The sequence below is a fragment of the Macrobrachium rosenbergii genome, chromosome 57 (assembly GCF_040412425.1).
Source record: "Macrobrachium rosenbergii isolate ZJJX-2024 chromosome 57, ASM4041242v1, whole genome shotgun sequence".
Lineage (NCBI taxonomy): Eukaryota > Metazoa > Arthropoda > Malacostraca > Decapoda > Palaemonidae > Macrobrachium > Macrobrachium rosenbergii.
In genome coordinates, this window is record NC_089797.1 from 4,260,079 (window position 1) to 4,278,214 (window position 18,136).

At 39.0% G+C, this 18,136-nt stretch overlaps 1 protein-coding gene across 1 annotated transcript; it reads left to right on the forward strand.

Annotated features, from left to right (window-relative positions):
• Nucleotides 1–659: 659 nt before the first annotated feature.
• LOC136837031 (neurotrypsin-like) lies at nucleotides 660–16,535 on the forward strand. The gene is made up of 15 exons (XM_067101580.1): nucleotides 660–776; nucleotides 4,140–4,233; nucleotides 4,780–4,851; nucleotides 5,870–6,017; nucleotides 6,527–6,648; nucleotides 6,881–7,026; nucleotides 8,022–8,184; nucleotides 8,595–8,801; nucleotides 9,193–9,324; nucleotides 10,163–10,359; nucleotides 10,713–10,881; nucleotides 11,616–11,762; nucleotides 13,099–13,208; nucleotides 14,573–14,681; nucleotides 16,015–16,535. The coding sequence occupies exons 2-15, from the start codon at nucleotides 4,153–4,155 to the stop codon at nucleotides 16,324–16,326; spliced, it is 2,115 nt and encodes a 704-aa protein (XP_066957681.1). The 5' UTR covers nucleotides 660–776; nucleotides 4,140–4,152; the 3' UTR covers nucleotides 16,327–16,535.
• The last annotated feature ends 1,601 nt before the right edge of the window (nucleotides 16,536–18,136 follow it).

The following is an 18,136-nucleotide window of genomic DNA, read 5'->3' on the forward strand; positions in this document are numbered from 1 at the left end:
GGGCGCAGCCAAGTTGAGGAAAAAATGGGGACTCGTGGTCCCCCTTAAATTTTGGCAAGGCGCAAGAATCTGAGTATAAAAAACACCAAAGTCAGGAAATGTAAATGATAGTCTACAATCTACAAACAACAAAAAACAAAAGTTACGGTACGAGTTCTGCGATTAAAATCAATGTCAGAGTACCGCCAAGGCTTTAGGAAAGTAATAATGACAGCAATTTGTGAGAAGAGTCAGTACTCGTGCTAACCTAAGCCTAGACCTAAATGACTTCCTGGCGTAAATGAAGGAACTATTACTTTATAGAGAGGCCTTATGTTGCTTGTGTGTGTGTGTGTGTGTGTGTGTGAGAGAGAGAGAGAGAGAGAGAGAGAGAAAACAGTTCCTGGTTCAGCTGTAAATAGTTTGGGATTATTATCATTATTATTACTATTATATTATTATTGGAACCTGGTTCAGCTGTAAATAGTTTGCCTCTCTCTCTCTCTCCACCAAGTGGAGAGAGAGAGAGAGAGAGAGAGAGAGAGAATTGAGGAACTCGAGTTCCGAATCAACTCCCTCCAAGTCACACCATCCGCCCACCGCCAACCAGCATTTAGAGGGGCCAATTGAGGCTCTGCTTTCGCGTCTAAATCGTTTCTCCGATCTGGGATCCGTATCCGAAGCCATTTTCGCGTGAACCACAGCGCCTGTCACGCCAGAAAAGACGCCGAATAAAGATATTAGTTGTGGTGTAGCCTTGCCAGCTTGCGGTTGTTGGCTCAGCGTCCTCTTGAGAGGTGACTTTCGTCTTCATCTGTGTTTATTGGTTTGAAGACCTGGCGTCGTTTTGCCAACATTGGATTGGAAATGATACACTGAACATCATACGCGCTTCTGAACTTATCGAGGATATTTTTCTTTTTCCAGTACAGTGTGTTTTTCTTATCGAATCATTCACATCTAAGGCCTACATACCAATGCGTCTATCGCCACGTGTACTTCAAATAGGCCAATGGGCGTTTTTATTCATCCAAATTAATATGTTTTTTTTTTGTTTGTCTCCTTAGTTATCAAAATATACATTTTAAAGACAAATTAATTCCGCTTTTATCAAAGTACATTATTTAATTGATAGACACATTCTCATTCAGTGATTCTAAAACTGGGTGCCGCGGCACCCCGGGTTGTCACAGACAGTGCCTAGGGGTGCCGCAAGATTGTCATGAATTTTGTCCTGGCTAGATCATCTCAATGAACATTCGTAAAAAAGAAAAAAGTTTGCAGAAGTCTTCATATAATTATAATCAGTGTGTCTACTTTAATATATATATATATATATATATATATATATATATATATATATATATATATATATATATATATATAATATATATGTGTGTGTGTGTGTGTGTGTGTGTTAATTCATGCTATATGGTGGGATGGTAAAGATAGGATGCCACGGTAAGGATTACATTAGTTAAGGTACCAACACTAAAAACAGATTGAGAACCACTGATATATACATTTCATTAGACCAATGTTATTTTTTCTTTATCTTTGCATTTATTTTATGTGCTCCTTTATCGAAACATCAAGTCTTAAGGATAAGTGGGTCTTTACAGAAGTATCAAGGTATAGGCCTATGCGCTTCTTCATCGAAATATGGAGGTTATAGGCCTATAAGCTTCACCTGTATATAGGTTTCTGTGACTGTTTCGCGAAGCATCAAGCTATAATACCAAGTGTTGTTTTAATTATTTGAATAAGTTTCTTGTGCTAAGTCTATATGAATGTTTGGTTGGTTCTAACAAAAGTACGAATAGGTTTTGTAATTGCACTATATTATTTGTAATGTTATTTTGCTGAAGGGGAAATATAGCAATATGTTAATTACCAAGTATAAAGATTTCTAAAAATTCTAAGCCAAAATCAAAGAGAATTGCTTTAAGATAAACAAACATTTCAATTACATGTCTTAAGACATCAAAATTTATTTACTAAATTGTCAAATATTTGTTATTTTGGTTTGACAGTTGAATGAAACGATGGGTTACATTCAGTTCAGGAAACACACGAGAAAAGGTTTATATCTTATATAATACTGATCAGGCCGACTAGAAATAAGCTCAAGGTAAACTGACTAGAATTTTGTAAACAAAAGGGTGGCACAGGGACTTTCCTTAGACCCTTACCCGTCTAGGTTCCCCTAAAAGCAGTAGGAAATTACTAGCAGGACGACCTTGAAGTTCGTAAATCTAAGAGATTTCAGTATTTCATTTTTCTTCCATTGCCGCTTGTTCCAGGCCTCTTGGGTTTATCGTAACTCTTAATAATGCTTCATATTCCACAGGACAGATGAGCTGAACATAAATCCGAGGAATCAGGACAGAGTTAATAAGTCTTCTAAAAGCTCCAAAAGAAAGTATCGTAGTCCCTCGTTCATTTTAAGTGGAATGTAATTATGCTCTGTGCTTTTTTATCATATGGGTGCTCTACGGTATGTGAACTTGATAGGCCTTTGATTTTAGGTCCAAAGAATACACAGAAATTACTTAGACCTAAAGCCAAAGGCCTATCAAGTTTACGTACAGTACAGAACTATTTGATAAATAGAAAACACAAAAAGCACAGAAGAGTACAATAAAATGAATAAAACAACGCACCCTTGAGTGAGAAAGAGAGGAGTGAATTAAATAGATAAAAACAAATGAGCGATTTATGGCATAAATAAGGAAGGACGGAATTTAGTATGCTTAAAAAGAGTCCCGTCAGGCGAAAGAACTCAACCCATGACGTGGAAGGTCATATTACGTGCAGAAGCTATGCCATGAGTAGGCCAAGGCTTTTGTAACGCCACAGATATTATGTCCATTCATCCAAATGAAAGAAGGGATTTTATTTCCCAGTCACTTCTTTAGCAAAGTTATATGCAAAGATACAGTGGCCATCTTTCCAACATACAGGCAATACGGAAAGAATGGCTGAATCAGCCACCATCTCGCTGTAGGGCAATAGTACCATATACTCTCGCTTCGGTGATTCCGGTGAATGCGCAAGGCTGTACAAAACAAGCATGGAACCTCAAGCATAATGTGTTAATGGACTTCACCCAGGTGATGACAGAATTCCACACTGCAAGTGAACAGCATGAAGGATTGGTCTAGCAGCCAGTTGACCGTGTAGTCTGTGACTTCCCCCTGTGGTATCTCGGGAGGTCTAGGGGGGAGGGGATGGGAGGGAAGACTGCTGTGAAGCTGCAAAGTCACTCGGTCTAGCTAGAGCAAATCGATCTGTTGTCGTGATTTCGGTCTTAGAAAATGACAGGAGAAGAAGAAAAACTCCTTTTTAACCACTGGGTAATTGTCGTATCTCCCCTGACGTGGCAACTTCTTCACCTTACTGCATCGCAGTGAGGCCTTGCATGGCGTGAAAGAGCATTTTCCTACTACTCCGAACCAATGGATTGTGAGGCGTCCTACCTTGCACCGATAGCTGGCCATCATGGAAGGGTGGAACTCGACGTAACGACCCCCTCCCCAAAAACGAGAATTATGTTAAAAGAACAGCCTGGAAACTGTACTGATAACCATCGAAAAATGCCTTACTTGTACTATTATTATTATTATTATTATTATTATTATTATTATTATTATTATTATTATTATTATTACTGAGATACACCCTATTCATATGGAGCACGCCTACAGGGGCCATCGACTTGAAATCAAGCTCCCAAAGAACAAGGTGTTCATTTGAAAGAAGTTGCAGAAAATAATAGGAAATACGGAAAGACGAGATCAGTTATTAGAAAAAAAGATAAACTGATAATTCCACAATCAAACATAAAAATATTAATAAATTAAAATACCAAGTGAACTGAGCTTTTGAGGCTCTAATTGCACATCCACAGGTAGACTGTGTAAAAAGGGGAATGTTTATTACATAATGCTATAACAAAAAACTAGAAACTAAACATAACCAAAAAGTTAAAATCAAAACTTACAAAGCACCTACACACCTGCACACACACACACACACACACACACACATTCTCCAACCATGTAGTAAGCTGCCCCATGTAATGGAGACATCAGAAGAAAATTAGTACTAACTGGTCAAAAAATACTTTATTATTTACTTATTTATTCATTTATTGGCAGATAATACAGTGACATGACTATGGTACCATGGGGAAGGCTGGCGCATTGGAATATCCTTCTGTTGATTGTCTACCTGTCATCAGTGACGTCACAGGTGAGTGTAAGATGCGCGCATGCGCATACGCATAACATTGTCAGCGTTTCGGGTACATCTGCTAGGTCCCTGGCTTTCTGCCGCCATAACACCAAGGTCAATATGGGTACCAGTGCCAAAGAGAGAGAGAGAGAGAGAGAGAGAGAGAGAGAGGCTATGATTCAAGTCAAAATCGCTCTGAGCATTTTTCTTAATTACATGACACCGAATAATATTGACTTTAATGCTATCATCATGAAATACATTTCCTTTGTATTTTTCCATACGACAGCTTGCTTATATTGATTTGTATGAGTATATGGAGCACTAGACCGATATGCTGTTCTTGTAGCATATTTGTTTTATTTTAATATATATATATATATATATATATATATATATATATATATATATATATATATATATATATATATATATATATATATATATATAAACTAGAATGTAATATATATTCACGTAAACTCTTCCTGACCGCACGCTCTAATACTATATATTTACACTTATAACGCTTATAAAATACTTATTTTTCTATTTTCCTTTTTGCAGACTTTCAGAGTTCTCAAGGTTGGCCAAATCGAGCTTCAAGGAGGAAAGGATCCCTCAGAAGGAAACGTCATGGTAAGAGACTTCTTAGTTATTATTGTAGGATATCCGTTTCCTTGCTATAGACAGCGGATTGCGTCAGAGTCTCTGTAAACGATGACTGTCCGCGTTTTGGGGTTTTGAGATACGTTGCTTGATGGTGCACTCAGACACGGTGTATTTGTTATTGGTATATTGATTTTCTTCCTCATCTTTCGCTTGATTTACTTGTTCGTTGTTGTGTGTATTAATTTTTGCAGCTTTCCTGTTCTTTCAGTAGAAGTTAAGTATACCTTAGCTTTACCAGACCACTGAGCTGATTAACAGCTCTCCTAGGGCTGGTCCGAAGGATTATAGACCTATTTTTACGTGGCTAAGAACCGATTGGTTACCTAGCAACGGGACCTACAGCTTATTGTGGAATCCGAACCGCATTATAGTGAGAAATGGATTTCTATCACCAGGAATAAATTCCTCATTAGCCGGCCGGAGAATCGAACTCGGGTCTAACGAGTGCTAGCCGACAACTCTACCGACTCGCCTAGCAAGAAACTCTTTCAGAGGAGTGGAATGGGATATAAAATTTAGGCCTAAGGCTAAGCGCTTAGATCTATGGTGAATTCATTCAGCGCTAAAAGGGAAAATGGGAGTAAAAAGCTTTATAAGGTTTAACAGAAGGAGAGCCTCGCAGTTGCACCAAAATGTACCTGCCAAGAGAAGATGGAAAATTAGATGGAAGAGTTAATATGAACGGAGGTAGAGTAAAAAGAATGGAAGTTGTTGTAACTAATGGCCGAAAGGTACAGTGGACCTCGTATGATGCACTGGCGGCATAGGCCTACCCCCCCATAAGGGGTTCTATCAGTAGAAGCTAGCCGATGAAGTTCATTGCTCATTATTAAGATTTTTTAAAACGCTTTGCTTATATAATAGTAAAAATAAGTCTCCTAAAATCCCAACGGGTTTGATTTCGCTTCTTCCTTCAATGTAGAAGACAGAATGTTGCTATTGTTAGAGATATTTATTTATTTATTTACTTATTTATTTCTTGAAGGTATCAGCCGGGAAGGACATGGAACTCCTGCCCCTGTGTGACGATGATTTCGGAATGGCCGAAGCAAACGCCGTGTGCCTAAGGCTCGGTTTCCCGAGGGCTCTTAGGTTTACCCGCCAAAACTTCTTCGGACAGCAACAATCTTCTCGTAAGTTCTCGCTAGGAAGGCGGAGTCACAGAATGAGCGCGTTTCAAGTTTTTTTTTTTATTAGAATTTCGTTGTCACTGAACGGTGTAACTAGAACAGGGTGGGAGGAAGAGGACGCATTTTTCCACACAAATTTTGGAAAGTAAACACGATTCAGTAATGGAAATTGGACAAGTAAAAAGTTACAGTTTATACATATTCTAAGCGCTCACCTATGCCATGCAACATAATCTTCAGCTCTACGGGCCTCACCGTAAGCAATTCTCGCTCAAATCATGCTCCTAGAAACTGTTGCAAGCCTGAAAGCACTCCTTTGGTTTCTGGTTAAGGTTAAATCTTGGTATTTCTTATCCTCTCCTTCAAACCAGGCTTGCAAGCACTGTATTGGTTTCTGGGGTAAGGTTTAAAGCTGGGTATTTCTTATCCTCTCCTTCAAGCCAGGCTTGCAAGCACTGTATTGGTTTCTGGGGTAAAGTTAAAAGCTGGGTATTTCTTATCCTCTCCTGCAGGATGGGATCCCGAAGGGTGGCGGTCAATGTACAATTTGGACTGTCCAGATACGAGTGGGCCATCCGACATTACTCAGTGCATTCTCTCTGAAAACCAGCCTGATAAGTGTGACATTTCAGAGGTGAGTTGAGATGCCGTTGAGTTTGAATTTTCAATTCCGGAGCATCAATGTCTCTGGATAAGCTGTTATAAACTCAATCCCTGTCAATTTTAATTTTAATTTACTTCTGTTTATCTATGCTAATGCGCACAGAAATGTTTATGCTTGCTCTAAATTTCTTTATGAAAATCTGTGTTTTACTGCTGCCATTCCCTTCATCTCAATCTTAATTTCTTTGTGAAACAAACGACAGGTTGCTGGCGTTGTTTGCCAAACAAGCGGCGATATTCCCGGCTGCTCAGACGGCAATTTCGTTTGCGACCTGGAGACTCTCTCTTCCAGTCCCTGCATTCCTGAGTCGAGTGTCTGTGACGGAATCGGCGACTGCGCAAATGGAAGGTACGAACTATTAATAATATTGAGCTTCTTTTGGGTTCAAGTGTCAGAACTTCACGAAATTTGGCAAATAACCACCCTTGGTCACCTACTTATGTGACAGAAATTGTTGAGATGACTTACTCTCAGGGTAACAGGGTCCCGAAAATAGCAGAAATCACAAAAAGATTCGAACATCTCCAAACTGACGTAAGTCCAGAACTTGTAAACAAAAGGCCACCGGTAAATCCCTGTGTACCCCGTTCAGAAAGGATGCTGTTTGTCCCATTAAACGACGCTCTTATCTACGCTCAGCTGATCAGAATGTTAGAGCCTAATCTGGGATGTCACTATAAAAAATTACCCAAATTGTGTGAAGGACCTCAATAACTAGGGCAGAACATGACAAGGCAGGAAGGGAATGAAACCATAGGTGTGAGTGCAGTGGTGCTCTCAATGTTTCCAAGTACAGTATGCGCAAAAGCATATACGGTTCTTCCCTTTTTATGTCAAGGTCTAGACCTTGTTTTATGCCTTCTGTGAGTGGATACGGTGTTGGCTCAAATCCTCACGGAAGAGGTCATTGTTAGCAACTGCTTCAAATAAAATGACCTGCTAAATTATTAATATTCTTGGCCTAAAGTTTAAATTTTCCATTCTGATGCACCATTAAAAACTCAGACTTTGGGCTGATAACAGTAATGATAAGCAGGCTATTTAACTTTAAATAGTTGCTAACAACAATCACTTCCTTGAGGATTTGAAACACTAACCACTGCATTTCCATGCCAGTGTTGTATCAACTCACTAACAGAAGCAATCAACAAAGGCTGACGTCTCTGGTGGCTTAACTACTTTCCAAACGACGACATATGCAAGTGCCCTTGGTGAGGTACACCTTCTTCTGAGTGTTCGTGTTGATCTTGTTTCCACCAGGGACAGGCTAAATTAGGGCTTGAGGTTGCCTTTCAATAAAAGAATCATGCACATTATTGTCCTTCATTTCTTGACCACGACAGCGATGAAGATGAGAAGCTGTGCAACAAAGAAGGAATCGTCCGCCTGGATTCCACCCTAGACATCATCTACCCAGAGAACACGATTGCTGGAAACATCTACTTCAAGTACAATAGAACCTGGAGTGCGATATGCCATCCGTTCTTTGATCAAGCCGAGGCTGAAGTAAGTTTGATTTTCAGGCTTCTGAGGAGAGGAATGAAACTTATTCAACAATTTCATTTTTTTAGTGACTTTCAACTTGAATTTATTTTCTCCTCTGTACATGAGGAATAGCAAAATGCCCTGAAGGGCACGCTGATTCTGATACAAAGATCAATAGTTAAGAAGGCACGTTGTTCAGAGAAAAATAACTTATTACTCAAAATGTTCTAAGAAAAAGAATTTATTACTGAAAATGTTCTGAGAAAAATAGGTTATTACTGAAAATGTTCTGAGAAAAATAGTTTATTACTTAAAAATTTCTGAGAAAAATAGTTTATTACTGAAAATGTTCTGAGAAAAATAGTTTATTACTGAAAATATTCTGAGAAAAAAAACTTATTACTGCAAATTATTATTATTATTTTATTCAGATTGTGTGCAGGAATCTTGGCTATGGAGGAGGCATGGTGCAAGCAATCATGGGTGCTTACTTTGGAGTGGGTTCTGAACCCATACTCTTCACAAAATTTTCCTGTAGTGGTTCAGAAGCTTCTCTCGCACAGTGTCCGGAATTCGTCTGGAAAGAAGGCAGCAACTGCTCTGTTAGTGCAATTGCTGGAGTTTTCTGCCATACTGGGGTAAGAAAGCTTTTGCCATGCCAAAGAAGAATACTTTAGCTTGCTATTTGTCTGGAGCAAGGCATTTTCTACCTTGCTGGGCAATGATGCTGGGATTGTTACCATACTCAATGAGATGCTGGGATTCCTATGATGATGAAACCTTTTGCCATGATCTACAGGGGTGAGAGAGTAGTAAGATTCTGGGTTTCTAGCCATACAAGAGTGATTCTGTGTCCTTACAACCTAGGATATAAAACATTAACATGGAATAAATAGATTTATAATTAAATGCACTGGCCATTCTGTAACAGTTACAGAAAACTTCCATTACGGCAAAAGGCAGTATTGTTACGGCAAACACATATCATTCCTTCCTTTTACATATCAGTCGATGCTTCTCACTTTTTAGAATCTAGACGTTCACCTGGTTGGTCCCAAAAGCAAGATCAAGAGTAAGGCCGGGCATGTGGAGGTCAGCTCCACCAGCCTCCCTTCACCAGGAGCCATTTGCGGCTTAGGATTCGACGATCTGGATGCCCAGGTAAGGGAAGCAAGTGACTAGATGCTATTGTGTTTGGGTTACTGAAGATGAGCTTTTTTCACCTTTTACTGCTACTTTGTCCAGTCTTCCTACGATGTTAGTAATTTTCTCCGGGATTAGCCAGCCTGTTCTTCCTTATCCATTTGAGTTTCCACCTTTAACATTTCACAATCAAGCATTATGTTCTCCTAAACACAGTATTGTTTTTTGAAAGATTAGTCGATCTTCATTTAGAGATGTAATATTATTTTACTGGTAATAAAACTCTATAACGTAAGTTAAAGAAGCAAAACAATCATCTATTCTTGTGGAAACTGACTCACACTGCTTGCTTGAACTTACAACCTTCTGTGATTATTTGAAACCAGATCTATTTTCTTTGGATTAGGAGATATTGCAAAATGATTCCCCAACAATACCACACTGTCTCCTTGAAATGCTGACTTAAATGGCTTGTTCATGCTTACATTCGCTGGAGTTTGAGATTACTGATAATTTTCCTTTCACATGAAATACTACCACATGATGGCCCAAACATCTAATGTTGTCAATTAAACTGTAAATTTGATAACCCTGAAGGAACTCAGATAAATAATTTATAAGAAAATAAGGTTGTGTGTACGTGTACAATGAGCGGAGAAGAGACACTTTTACTAGTGGAAAAAGTCTATGAGCTAATCCTCCGCTTAGCTAAGAATGCTTAGGTTAGGTCAGGTTAGGTTAGAGTGGTTAGGGAAGTCGACAGGTAGAATCACTGCCAGGCATCTTTCCCACGAAACCTCCCACCATAGAAGTTCTTCTTCTTCTTAAACAAAGTAACTTCTTCCTTTCTTCCCAGGTCATTTGCAGGATGCTCGGCCATGATCCTCTGCAAGCCACGTCACGCAAAGAGTCTCCCCCAGGAGTGGAATCTGCTTTTATCTGGAATTTCCTATTAGACTGCAAAGGGTATGAAAAAAATATTCAGGAATGCAAGATTTTAGTCTCCAACATCACATGCACGCCTCAGGATACGGCATATGTGTCGTGTTTCAGGTAATAAAAGAAAACTTTATGCACGTTTTGTCCAAGAGTCACAGCATTCTCAGTTTTAGAAGGCTCCTTTTAGAGATTAGGTTATACACCTTCTTTCTTCCAAATTCCGTTTAGCTTGTTCCTTTGGGACTTGGGCTAGACAAAAGTGATGGGTTGTTTATCTCAATAATTCTGATTACACTAACGACATAACCACAATCACCAAACAGAACAAACTATTTTTACTATACAGGAGTAAATATTCTTGAGTGTACATAAGCAATGTTTCCAAGCCGTTTTTGACATATTCATGCAATAATAACCTGGAAAACCTCAGCAAAAAACGACTGTCAAGCTTTCCACTGACTCCACAGAGAAAAGAAGTCTGTGGATAAGCTCCTCAGAGCAGTACTACCCCGTGACTGTGGGCAACCCGTGGACGCCTCCAACCGATTTCTGACGAACCTTGCCAAAATCAGAGGAGGAACAGTGTCTTCCCAGTTCGACGTTCCTTGGCTAGTCGCCCTTCAGTTCAGGACTCCCGTGAGGCTTCTAGATTTAGAGTTTTGTTGCTTTGATCTCGTAACATTTTTGTCTTGCAAGCTGCCAGGACGTGAATGAGGCATTATTCTCCCTGGTTGGGATTAGGACACATGTTAATCTCAAGTTTTACCTGTCGGAGTCAAGGCTAAAAGTGGTAAAATCGTATTCAAAAGAGCTTAAGAAAACTGAAGCAAAGATGGAGCTGTGGCTATTACAGTAGATTCTATATACCTGTTACTTTATTTACTGGTAAACTTTGATTTACTGTCCACTGAATGCCCTGAAATTCAACAGGTGAAATTAGAGCTCACACTAGTTACACAACCGAGGTTGGTTTTAACCAGTTAACCAAACAACCCTTCAACTCCACCTGCATTAGAAGAATACCTTCATCCATTTCTTCCCGAATTTCAAGGTTTTCAGTAGAAAGTCTTTTCAAATGTCAAGGCTTCCAGTGGAAGGTCTTTTGAATTTCAAGGCTTTGAATGGAAAGTTTCATATACCAAGGATTTCACTGGAAAGTCTTTCGAATTTCAAGGCTTCCAGTGAAAAGTCTTACGAATTTCAAGGTTTCCAGTAAAAAGCCTTTTGAAATTTCGAGATTTCCAGGGGAAAGTCTTCCAGTAAAAGGTCTTTCAAATGTCAAGGCTTTCAGTGAATTGGCTCTAGAATTTTACTCACCCTGTATCTACAGCACGAGATCAAATGGCCCCCTCTTCTTCTTCCACTTCCAGACAGGTTACATACACAACTGCGGCGCTGTCATCATCTCAGAGTACTATGTCCTGTCTGCTGCCCACTGTTTCCAAGTCCAAGGGAAACTGGACTACATCGTGAGGGTGGCAGAATACAACAACAATTACGACGAACCTTTCCAGCAGGTGGGATGACAATGTACATGGCTTCGTTGTTGTTTAGTGCGGAACATGACAGAAGTTTCAAGTTATTCTCACCTTCTATTTCTTTGTTGTTTAATGTGGAACATGATAGAAGGTCTAACTTATTCTCCTTTTCTATTTCTTTGTTGTTTAATGTGGAACATTTACAGCGCAGAAGGACAGGACAGAAGGTTCAATTTATTGTCATTTTCTATTAGTTAAGTTACTAAAACGGATTCCTCAGAATGTAATGCCACTGTGTGGAAAGAGAAAGCTGAACAGAGCAGAGGAGAGGCAAAGTAGAGTCAAAATTCAGGAAATAAATCCTGTAAACAAATTGAAACAGCAGCTGAAAGTTAGGCCTGTATAAGAGCGAGGGAAGCACCCTTCCCAGGGACATAGTACAGAGTCAGATCATTCTATTTTTCTTCCTTTTCAATTTGCTCTGTTACAGGGTAGGAATTGGCCACACCAATCCTTTGTCATTTACAAAGAAAGTCGTCAATTTTATTGTTTACAATGGCATTTTTTTTACGTCGGGCACTTACATAACCCTGCACACAAAGGAATTAGGTTTTCGTCTTGATATTACTTTTGGAGAAGTGGTACTAAGACGAAAATAAAACAAGTAAAAAATCAGCCGAAGAAACCCCTACAGCGTATAATCAAGGCCACCGAAAATAGATCAATCTTTCGGTGATCTCGGTATAATGCTGTATGAGCCGCGGCCCACGAATCTTTAACCACTGCCCGGTGGTGGCCTATCCCAAATCGTTGCCAGAAGCGCGATCATGGCTAACTTTAACCTTAAATAAAATAAAAAATACTGAGGCTGGAGGGCTGCAATTTGCTATGTTTGATGACTTGAGGTGGATGATCAATATACCAGTTTGCAGCCCTCTAGCCTCAGTAGTTTTTAAATCCTTTAATGAAATTTGCCCCAAAGAAAGAACACTTTCAGATAATAAAAGTCAGACAATGACAATCAGAACAGTAGTAGGGAATGGAATGGAAAATAAAATTTAGGCTGAAAGCCAAGTGCTGCTACCTATGGTGAGGTCGTTCAGTGGTGAAAGGGAAACTGAGAGTAAAAGGTTTGAAAGGTGTAACAGAAGGAGAGCCTCGCAGCTGCACCATGAAACAACTGGTAGGAGAGGGCTGAGGAAAGTAAGATGGAAGGAAGACAATATGAACGGAGGTACAGTAAGAGGAGCGAAAGGGGTTGCAGCTAAGAGCCTGAAGTCATGCCTACAGTGCACCGTGCATGGTGCACTGGTGGCACTATCCCGCTACGGGCAGAATAGCATTATGAAATTAATAATCTAAATCCCCTTTCCAGGACTTCTTCATCGATAAGGTGTGGATACATGAAGCCAATGAGGAAGTTACCATGTTCGATAATGACATTGTTCTTCTCAAACTCGAACCCGTTAATGGCAGAGGAATAAGGTTAGTCCTTCTTCTTCTTCTTCTCAGCTTAACCCCTAGTTGGGGTTGCTGTTTTTAATGAGAGTAGTACAGCTGTTTCTTCCTTTTCTTCTTCTCAGCTTAATACCTAGTTGGGGTTGCTGTTTTTACTGAGACTCATACAGCTGTTCCTTCTTCTTTTCAGCTTAATTCCTACCTAGTTGGGGTTGCTGTTTCTAATGAGACTAGTACAGCTGTTTCTTCTTTTTTTCAGCTTAATCCCCAGTTGGGGTCGCTGTTTTCAATGCGAATCGTCTACCTCTTTCTTCTTCGGGGTAGCTGTTTTTGATGAGAATCGTCTAGCTCTTTCTTCTTCTTCTTCTTCTTCTTCTTCTCCTCAGCTTAATCATTAGCCGGGGTCGCTGTTGTTTATCTCGAATGGCTCACTTCATAATTGGTTTTGCAGATGTTTTATGGACGGATGCCCTTTCTGAATCCAATTCCCCCTTCTCCTCCCCCACCCTACTTATCCGGACTTGCGACCTGTACTGATTTGGGCTTACTTCTCCCCGCCCCCACCCCACCCCTAAACCTAAACCCACCCTTGGCTAGACTGACTAAAGTCAAAAATCTTATCAAGGAAAAACAATGATGGAATATAATAACGAATCTGAAATCTTGTCATGGTGAAAACGATTCTGGATTTAAAAGAAAACATTTTATCATTCATAAACTGTAACAAAAATGTGATTCAGTCAAATCTGGGCAAAAACGGTGCCATATCTGAGTAGAGCAAGATGGGTCAGTGTGGGTGTACCTGTTCAGTTGCCCTGGGTAATCTTACCTGCTATAGTCTCACCTTCCAGCAGTTTTCAGGTACCAGTCAATTTCTCTCTCTCTCTCTCTCCTCTCTCTCTCTCTCTCTCTCTCTCTCTCTCTCTCTCTCTCTCTCTCTCTCTCTCTCTCTCTCAAATGATTACAAGAATGAGTCTCCATCCTGCGAAACTAATAATGATAATATATAATATAATAATAATAATAATAATAATAATAATAATAACTAGGAAATTCACAACATCGTGATAAACTGTTACATAATAAAACTCCACAATTGCATATTACTACAATTTATTTATATAATTGTGGAGTTTTACTACCTAATAATAATAATAATAATAATAATAATAATAATAATAATAATAATAATAATATAATATTATTATTATTATTATTATTATTCAGAAGATGAGCCCTATTCATATGGAACAAGGTCACAGGGGCCACTGACAACAACAACAACAATAATAATAATAATAATAATAATAATAATAATAATAATAATAATAATAATAATAATAATAAAATTGTTAATTTCAGCCACGCAATTTATTTAATAATAATTCCAGACTTGGCGAGCGAGCGCAGGCCGTCTGCCTACCCCACATAGGGGACTCCTACGACAGCCTGAAGTCTTGTACAGTTGCAGGATGGGGGACTTCTACCAATGACTCGGCAGTAAGTGCTTCATAATTCTTCATTTTGAGGGTCAAAGACCAATTGGAATGGAATACAGAGTTTAGGCCAAAGGCCAAGCACTGGGACCTGTGAGGTCATTCAGAGCTGGAAAGGAAATTGAGGGTAGGTAGGTTTGGAAGGTGTAACTAGAGGAAAACCTGGCCGGGATATCTGGTGTCTTTTTCTAGCCCAGGCCCGGAGGAAGCACGCGAGTATTTCTTAATAGTACTTTCTCATGTACTAAGGTAAGGGTTTTAAAAGTAAAACAATCTCTAAGATCAAAGACCAATTGGGAAGGGTAATCTGGCGTATTTTTCTAGCCCAGGTTCGGAGGAGGCACACACGAGTATTTTTATTAATAATATCCACTCTATACTCATTACGATAAGATATGACGGGAAACGAAAGTTCCAAAGCAGCACGTGTATCACTGCAGCGGGAATCCCTCATAAGAACGAAAATGAAAAAATAAAAATGGCTTTCTAGTGATTTAGGTTACAGCTTCACCTCTGTTCCAAAGTTTAACTACTGTTACGATGTCTACTAAGAGGGTCTTGCCCCCACATAATTCTTAACCCTGGTAGCGACCTCCTCAGTCATCTAACTACCAAGTACATAATTCACTGCTTAATCAGGGGATATGTATGTGTATGTATATGTATGTATGTATGTATGTATCAATAAATAAATAAATACATATATATATACTGTATATATATATACACTACACATACACAAACATAATATATATATATATATATATATATATATATATATATATATATATATATATATATATATATATATATATATATATATATATATATATATATATATACATATACATACACATATAAAGATAAAATCCATAGAAGGAAACGGAAACACTGGAGTGCTGCGAGGCCTTTTGACGCTGGGTCCTTTACTTAGCAGAGTCTTTAGAAATGAAACACTGGAATATATGGACGCTGGGTCCTTTACTTAGCAGAGTCTGCTGATTTTATCTTAAGTAAAGGACCCAGCTGAGCACTCCAGTGAAGAATGATTTTATCTTTATTTATATATTCATCACGTTCCATATTTTCTGATTCAGTTATACATATGCACATATATACATACACACACACACACACATATATATATATAAATATATATAATATATATATATATATATATATATATATATTATATATATATATATATATATATATTAAGTTTTTTCTTAACTTATATATATATATATATATATATATATATATATATATATATATATATATATATATATATATATATATAGCTTACAAATCAATGTCTGTGTATTTTCCACCTGCAGCAGTCCGCAGTAGTTCCATACATATCGAAGACCTTCCCAATCGAAGACATCGAGTGCGACCGTTTCTACGGTTCCGGCCACTACACGTCTTCTGGAGCCTGCTTCTGGAACTACCTTTCAAACCCTTGTTCCGGCGACTCCGGAGGACCGGTGACCTGCAGAGGCTCCAATGGCCGCCACGTCCTCTACGGCATCGTGAGCAACGGGGCGTCGTGTTTCCCCGGCTTTGTGGTCCTGGACGTGAATGTGCGGGTCACAAAATACCTGAAGTGGATACAGGAGACCATCTACAGAGACCTTCGGCTGGATTAGTCTAAAGACTGTAGATGGTTCTTCCGGAGCCTTTCCATGAGTGTTCACTGGGAGTTTGGCTTTGAGGTTCTTTTAAGTAGGCCTAGGCCTATTCACGTGGGGCCAGTCGTTGTCGTTTGGCTTCAGAGCTGTTGTAAGTAGCCCTAGGCCTATTCACGTGGCCTAATCGGAATGAGGCCATTCTCTAAAATAATAACTGAAAAAAATTCCCAATGTGTTTTATTTCTAATCAAACATATATTCATTAAATTATGCTCCCAAAGCTATTGTGAGCAATTCTTCTGCTCAGCTTCTTTGCTCTGGTGTCAGGCGATGTGATAAAAAAAAAAAAACATTTCCTTCATTCCTCCTTTTACTTTGCCTGAGTAAATTTGAACTGGAATATAAAATTTGGGCCAAACGCTGGGACCTCCGAAGTTATTCAGCACTGAAAGGGAAATTAAGAGCAAACATTGTCTGAAAGGTGTAACAGGAGGAAGGCCCCGCAGTTGATCTATGAAACAACTGTTGGAGGAGGATGGAAAGTAAGATGGGAGAAAGATGATATGAACTGAGGTACATTAACAGGAATGCAACAGGTTGCAGCAAAGAATTTATTTCTGGTGGTAGAAACTCATTTCTCGCTATAACGTGGTTCGGATTCCACAGTAAGCTGTAGGTCCCGTTGCTAAGTAACCAATTGGTTCTTAGCCACGTAAAATAAGTCTAATCCTTCGGGCCAGCCCTAGAAGAGCTGTTAATCAGCTCAGTGGTCCGGTAAAACTAAGGTAAACTTTTTTTTGCAGCATTGAACCTTAAGTGTTGCCTACAGTGCACCGCATGAGATGCACTGACGGCAATATCGTGTCTTTAATTGGTATCTTACATTTTACCATACTAATTTCCACCAGGAGACTTCACTGAGCACTTTTTAATAAGTTTTTCTGCCCAATGGTACACATAAGACATGGTAAGATCTTGATTTTCAAGAACAAATTGAAAACATATCTATTCGAAACCTACACAGTCGAGATCGAATGAAGGAAGGAAGGAATACAGAATATTGACCAAAGCCCAAGCGCTGGGACCTATTAGGTCATTCAACGCTAAAAGGGAAATTGAGAGTAGAAACGTCTGAAAGTTGCAACAGGAGGCAAACCTCAAAGCAGTTGCACTTTGAAACAATTGTTAAGAGAGGGTGGAAAGTCAGATGGAAGAAAGAGAATATGAAAGGAGTTACAGTAAAAGGAATGAAAGGAGTTGCAGCTAGGGGCCGGAGGGACACTGCAAAGAACCTTAAGTAATGCCTACAGTACACCACATGAGGTTCACTGACGCCAGACAGGTCGTCTGATGCTTCTGTAATCACACGAATTAATTCGCCAGTTCGACCATCCAGCAAATATTAATATTTCTTCATCAGTGGAGCGTCTCTTCGGCCTAATTATTTAGTTGTGTTGGAAATTTCTCTTACAAATCTTTTCACTTTTAAAAAAAGAATATCATAAAACTAATTTAACACCTGCCAGTATTTTCGATCTTCAATTAATATTTATCTTCAAACGACAAAGTTTAACTAACTATGATCAATATTATTCAAGACAAAATTATTTCATTTATATACTTTAAGCTCCTTGAGGAACAGGTATACCCAAGGAATGAAGAGGAACAGACTAAATTTCCCCTGCTAAGGGGTTTTAGTAAAAATACCGGTTATAAGAAATTTACAATAATACCCTAAATATCTAATTCGACAGGGGAAAGAAAATGTAAAAAGGACTTTCAGGGGAAAAGAATATAAAAAAAAGACTCCGGGGAAATCAAATAGAAA

Bases quoted from the DNA above. Each gene is read 5' to 3' on its own strand.
- LOC136837031 (XM_067101580.1), top strand. From the start codon at position 4,153: ATGACTATGGTACCATGGGGAAGGCTGGCGCATTGGAATATCCTTCTG. The intron at 8,185-8,594 runs GTAAGTTTGATT...TATTTTATTCAG, and splicing joins TTGATCAAGCCGAGGCTGAA to ATTGTGTGCAGGAATCTTGG. The intron at 14,682-16,014 runs GTAAGTGCTTCA...TTCCACCTGCAG, and splicing joins CTTCTACCAATGACTCGGCA to CAGTCCGCAGTAGTTCCATA.